At 57.3% G+C, this 6,105-nt stretch overlaps 1 protein-coding gene across 1 annotated transcript in view; it reads right to left on the bottom strand.

Annotated features, from left to right (window-relative positions):
- SIK3 (SIK family kinase 3) overlaps positions 1 to 6,105 on the bottom strand; it is a gene marked incomplete at its 3' end in the record, with an annotated part of 21,934 nt that overhangs the window by 8,888 nt on the left and 6,941 nt on the right. The window contains exons 5-11 of the mRNA XM_010142642.1: positions 5,872 to 5,982; positions 5,570 to 5,713; positions 4,939 to 5,016; positions 4,718 to 4,827; positions 3,818 to 3,971; positions 3,357 to 3,512; positions 2,640 to 2,710 (exon numbers count right to left, since the gene is read on the bottom strand). Of these exons, the coding sequence (XP_010140944.1) occupies positions 2,640 to 2,710; positions 3,357 to 3,512; positions 3,818 to 3,971; positions 4,718 to 4,827; positions 4,939 to 5,016; positions 5,570 to 5,713; positions 5,872 to 5,982 (824 nt within the window). The remainder of the gene's footprint in view (positions 1 to 2,639; positions 2,711 to 3,356; positions 3,513 to 3,817; positions 3,972 to 4,717; positions 4,828 to 4,938; positions 5,017 to 5,569; positions 5,714 to 5,871; positions 5,983 to 6,105) is intronic.

The raw sequence follows: 6,105 nt of genomic DNA, 5'->3' as shown, positions 1-6,105 counted from the left end.
AGGAGGGGCTGCTGCTGGCCCGGCCCGCGTGCGCCATCTAGTCCCTGCTCTGCTCTCTGGGCAGCCCGAACCGCCCAGCAACAGACTGAACTAGCGAGGGACAGCGAGCAGCAAGGGTCCCTTCCCTGGAGCTGGAGCCACCCGCAGTGGGGCTGGGCTTGCCTCTCAGAGCAGCTTAACCGCAGCACCCTTGGCACTGGAACGGAAAGGCTGCAGTTCTGCAAAGCCCATCAAGACTGAGGGGACACACGAGGCACAAGCAGGAGCCTCTGCTTTGTCGAGGGGTCACGTGGCTCCAGTGGCCGCTGCCCTGCACTGGTAAGTAGCAGCTGCAGGATGCTCAGGCAGCCAGGGGCACGGGGCCACAGCAGATAAGGACCAGAGCACACGGCCAGGCTGCCCGGGCTCGGGCCAAGCGCAGGGGCCAGTGCTCTGCCTGCTGCTCAGGGCCAGGCGGGCTGCACGCCCGTGTATGAACTGCACTGCTCTGCAGTGCTGGGAGCCAGCGGCAGCGAGGTCGCTGTGGTAGCTGTGACAGAGCACCAGGGACACTAGCAGGGACTGCTCCCCTTCACTCCTTCCCCCTGCTATGGCTCCTGCAACCACAGCTGGGGGAGCTCAGGAGAGCAGTGAGCAGCAGCGCTGCTGCCTTCCCCAGCCGCAACCTCTCCGGGGCCTGCTGGAGCCACTTGGGCAGGAGGCAGCAGGTTAAGGGAGCAAAGGGTGCTCAGCACTGGGTACCCTGCCACAGGCTGTGCCAGCAGCTCTTTAACAATCATGGACGAGGCGGGGAAGGTTTCCCAAAGAGCTTTACAGCTGCAGTCGGCTACAACCGTTTCATTTCAGACCTGCAGGGAACACTCTAGTTGTGAGCTCTAACGGCGTTTCGGGTGGAAGACAGTTTCCCTGAGCTCCGAGGAGATGCGAGTGTTCCCTGGAACGGAGCAAAGGGCTATAACTCTGTTGTCAAGGTCAGATTATGGAGGACAAAAGCTGCTTGCTCTCAGCTGTACACAGCGTGTTGGGAGCAGTGTTCTGAGAAGCTAAATATTTGCATCTGTCCCTGATGTTAACACTATTTACCCTTCTCCTCTGATGACTACTGACGTGTTGCAACACAAGGGGGTGGAGAGTCAGTTAACATACAGCCTGGACAGGGCTTTTCAGAGCCATCTGGTGGAAGAAGAACGCGTGGCCTGAAAGGACCAAGGGCAGCACTGTCAGAAGCAGCAAGGTGAGCTGTAGGGCCAAGGACATTTGCCTTTCAGTGGGATCCGAACATTTCACTGGCTGCCACCTCCAAAATACTGCACGGGGCTTTCAATCTGTTCCCAGCTGAGCTAATGCTTTAAAGCCTCTCCTGGAGCCTCAGGGTTTAGAATGGGAGAGGTGAAAACCCCCCCAGGCAAGATGTCCATGCACTCCCTCACCAAGAGTCAGGTTTATGGGATCTGCAGTTGGACAGACTGCCAGAACACTGCGAGAGGGAGGGCAGAGATGAGGGTGGTGAAGGACTGGAGCACAAAGCTATGTAGAAAACTGTTCTGTGTTCTGCGTCTGCTCTGGGGCAGGGCTGGGAGTGAGCTCTTCCGCGTGGACCAGCTCCAACTTGCTTCTAAGCCCAGGTGGGCAAAAGGCATCTCAGGACACACTCTGCACCATCTGCCCCTGCACAGCCCCTCTGTTCAAACCCCCCTTTGCTCTGGAGCACTAGAAGGAAGAGAAGAGCTGGCAGAGGCCCTGCAGAGCAATGTCCACCCAACCCCAGCATTTCTCTGCCTGCAACCAACCCCCAGGGTGAACCGTCCTCCCAAGCGCAGCCCCCGAGGAAATGCTGCCTGACTGGAGGTGGTGGCCTACACAGACCGGGGGGACTCCAGACAACTCATCCAGTTAGAGAGAAGGAGGAGGAGCACTCCACAAGCACACCCACCACACGTAGTGCACCAGCCGGTTAGCAGAGAGAAACTACGCCAAAAGCTACTGCGAAAATGTTAGCAGGGACGTGGTTAGTGGTTTCATGACTGAGAAGCTACAAGCACATTCTACCTGCTTCCCAGAATGTGTTTGGAGCAGACAAAGAGAGCCAAAGTTTCCAGCCTGATGGCTAACAACCCTTTCCTTATTGGAGTAGACTATTTTAAAGCCTACTGCTAGAATTAGGAGCTAGAGGCACCCAAATTTCCAGCACGCTCACGTTGTTGAAGGCATCAGAGTTGGATGTTTACTGCACGTCTTGATACCAAAGCTGCACTGCCACCCAAGGTCACCCAGGAGCTCCCCCTACCTCATCACCCAGCAGGGAGTGGTCAATCACTTAGCACTCAGCTCGCAGGTTAGTGTGGATCGCATGCTGGTGCACACGAAGCAAAGGAATTTAGCAGCTTGAGTTTCTGGAGAACCCACTGCCCACTTAGCGAGCGATCTCGGGGAATCCAGCTTTGGAAGCACCTAGTAGTGCCAGACGAGTAAGTGCCTACAGTAACCGACACCCACAGAACGAGAGAAGCATTGAGCCTTGGCTGTACTTGACCCTGCTGCCTGTGAGGAGGTTGCTCGTGTTTTAATTGAGCGCTGGAACACCCCAGCGTGAGCCTCGTGGAGGCACTAAGGGCAAATGCGAAGAAGCTGCGAGTTACCTCTGCACGGCTTCCTGATCAGGCTCCCCGTCAGAGCTCTCCTCGTCCACAGGGGTGACTGCTGGCACAGCCTGCGGAGAGAAGAGAAGCCGTGGGTTCCAGAGAGCAGCCACGCGCTCCCATCCACACAGCGGACCCCACCTTCCCCAACAAGCTGTCACAGGGATATCTGTCAGCTCCTCTGCTGCACCAAGGACACGTAGCCAAAAACCCTTCAACATTCCTTCCCCAACCAAAAGTGCCCCTGCAAGTTTGCTGCTTCCTTTGGTGCTGCCAGGAAACACCTTTGATAGGACACATCAAGGAGGAAAGAAAGTGCATTGATGCCCAAGATGGACATTCCAGTTCTCTCTTAGATCAGCGAAGGAGAAGAAAAGCAGCCATTAAAACCAGTTCCCTGATGCCTTGCCAGCTGCAGCAAGGAATATCCATCCCAGCTGCCAGCTACAGGGCGGCACAGCAGCCCTCCCAGGAGGGGATAGGGCAGGGGAAACCCGTAGGCGCCAGCAGGCTGCTCCCTCTCTGTGCCTGCCACAGCCTGAGGCACTCACCTCTGCTGGGCAGGAGATGTTTATTAGCATACCAAGTCTCCTCTTTCCTGGTAGGCCCCAGCAGGCTGCTCCCTCTCTGTGCCTGCCACAGCCTGAGGCACTCACCTCTGCTGGGCAGGAGATGTTTATTAGCATACCAAGTCTCCTCTTTCCTTTTGCTACTTACTGGCGTCATAGTGACGAGCGGAGATGGGCCCCGAGGCCGCTTGAGCAGTTGCTGTGCGTGTAGCTGGATGTTAGCTCCGCCATCCGAGGCCCTCCGCCCCAGCGGGCCCATGCCGTTCAGGAGCTGCAGCGTGGGGGGCTGCAGCAGCGACTGCTCCTGCGAAGCACAGACAGGGCCCTTACAAGGGGCAGCACCAGCAGACAACCAGCGTTTGAACTCTCCATTTCCCCGTGGGCTGCACCCTGTGGCTCCAAAGCCAGGCAGCCCAGTCCTGAGCTCTTTCTTCCAGCCCATTAATTCACTTCATGTTGCAGTGGTTTCATTCTTCAGCTTTTTAAATACCCAGCTAGAATCATGCAACAAGAGGGTAAGTCTTGCAGCTCAGAGAGCCAAGGAACCGGCAAAGGGAGCACGCCAGCGTGAGCACACAGCCCTCCCCATGGCGCAACGGGGCACAGTACCTTGTACTCCAGCTGACCCGTGGGCTGCAGGTTCTGCCTGGGCAGCACATTGTGCATGAAGTTCACGTTCGGGGTCACCTGCAGGAAGGGAGCCTGAGGCACAACACGGGGGAAGCCAGGCACGAGCTTCTGCAGATCTTCCATGACTTCTGTCCTGTGAGACCAGTTACAGAGAGGGCTTAAATTAATGGTGCTGGGAGGAGACCCGCCCATGGGCCAGTGCCCCCAGCTTCCCTTTGCAGGAAGGCTTCTTGCTGCTCTGGGGAACAGCCGGCGAGCGGCCCACCCACCCTTTGGTTCTTATTCGTCCTGTATCCCCTCCAAGGCAAGAGTTGCCAGAACTAGCTCTCTGCATGACCCTCGATCAGCTTGGCTGAGAAACTGGCTTGCACACCAGTGACACCACGACAGCTGACACAGAGGAGGGAGGAAGGCATCCCACCCTCATCAGCTGAAATACTAACCAAGTCGTGCAGTGGGACCAGGACAATTTAAAAGAACACTGTTGCTCAAGGTACACCTTGAATTTCTTCCTCCATCTGGGAAAGACCAAGTTCGCAGAAACAGCTCTGAGCCAGGACAGCAGGAACCAAAGGTCTGACACCAGCTAAGACACAGACACACGCACTCTTGGCCGCCCAGGCTGGCGAGAGCGGAGCAGAGACCTGGGACTGAGGGGCACGCAGGGAAGGGTACTGGCCAGCCCAGACACTGGAGACCATCGCCCGACCCAGAGGCCTTGACTCTCCTATATGCTAAGTCCCCTTAAAGCATCAGCCTCTCGCCCGCCACCGCAGCACAAGAACAGCTGTGTCACTCAGACGGACCAAAGCCACGTGCTGGGAGTGAGTCTGCAGGTTCCTGGTGTCCCCCCTCAGGGAGTTAGAGCCCGGTACTCACCGTGGGTCAGCCACTCCAACGGTGTGCCTCCTCATCGAGAGGTAACGGACCAGAGCTTCAGGCGATGGCTCCTCCCCTTCATCACTGTCCAGGTTCATCGTTCCGTCAGTCTGGGCAGGTGAAACATTGAGGTGTTGAAATACAACGTGAGGATCAAGCGAGAGGCTTCAATGCGAGCCCAGGAAAGACCTTGCAGGGGTCAAAGGGTGGACCTCACTCACCTCCACGATCTGGTTTTCAGGGTTGATGAGCTGGACTTGTGGCACGTTGATGCTCAAGGTATTGCCTGTCTGTTCTGCCTGCTGAGCAGGAAGATTGAAATCAGAAGGGACAAAGCACACACCTCTTACAGCCCCTCTACAGCCACTGCTGGGTTAACACCAGAGCACGCACTGGGGAGCAGGGAAGTTGCCCTGGGCCAGGGGTGATCTGTTTATTCTCAATTCTCAAGCAGTTGCCTCACTTCCCCACCTGCCTCCTGTTCAGGCAGGGTCAGCATCTCTCCTGCTTCCCTTCTAACCCAGCCCTGCTTACAGCAAACACTCATTTCTTAGACAGCAGCACAAGCTGAGGAAGCAGCACTGTGCCGCAGTCCTGGTCTGTAAACTCCAGTCTCCACCCAGTAACCCTCAGGTGCTTCTCCTCTGTCACTGAGACCATGCAAGACGTGGTCTGAAGTTCACTGAACCCACGGCCCACGAACAAACCGCTCCTAATTGTGGGGTCACAGCACCCCAAACACACATGAAGTTCTGGCTGAGGAGCGTTTTGACTCTGCTGCTGGGCTGAGGATGCCCGCAGCCGGCTGACCCGTCTCAGGGGCTGGGCGGATGCCACGCACGCAGGGCCCACCTGGATGTTGGCCGAGGTGGGGAAGGTCATGGTGCGGGGCAGACTCGGGGACGCAGCAATGCGCAGGTTCTTGTGCCTCTTCAGGCGGTCGCAGAGCAGGCTGTAGATTGCACTGTAGTGATCGTAAGCATCAGCTCGCAACGACTACGAAAGGGGAGGAAGGAGCAGTCAGTTCTTTTGTCGAGCAACATACACTCTGTTCCGTGCGGAGGTGGCTCAGTTACCAAAGGGGATGAGAACACATGCGGCCACTGGACCCCAAGAGGAGCAGGCAGGACACTATGGCAGCTGCGGCGACTCACCTGGACAGTGCGGTCCTTGTCCAGCCCCATGTCCACCATCGCCAGCAGCACGTCCTCATTCAGCGGCTCCATCTGCCTCTCGGTCTTCAGGTGCTGACACTCCGCGATGAGCTGGAAGAGTGGAGACACAGACCTCAGTACAGACACTCCCAAAGGCACGGTGGCGTGCCAGAGCGCTCGCAGGTGCCAAGGCACCAGGCACCGGCTGAAAGCTGGTGTGGTGGCACACCAACC

This window comes from Buceros rhinoceros, unplaced genomic scaffold (assembly GCF_000710305.1).
Source record: "Buceros rhinoceros silvestris isolate BGI_N320 unplaced genomic scaffold, ASM71030v1 scaffold509, whole genome shotgun sequence".
Taxonomy (NCBI): Eukaryota; Metazoa; Chordata; class Aves; order Bucerotiformes; family Bucerotidae; genus Buceros; species Buceros rhinoceros.
This window is presented reverse-complemented; position numbering and strand designations above follow the sequence as displayed.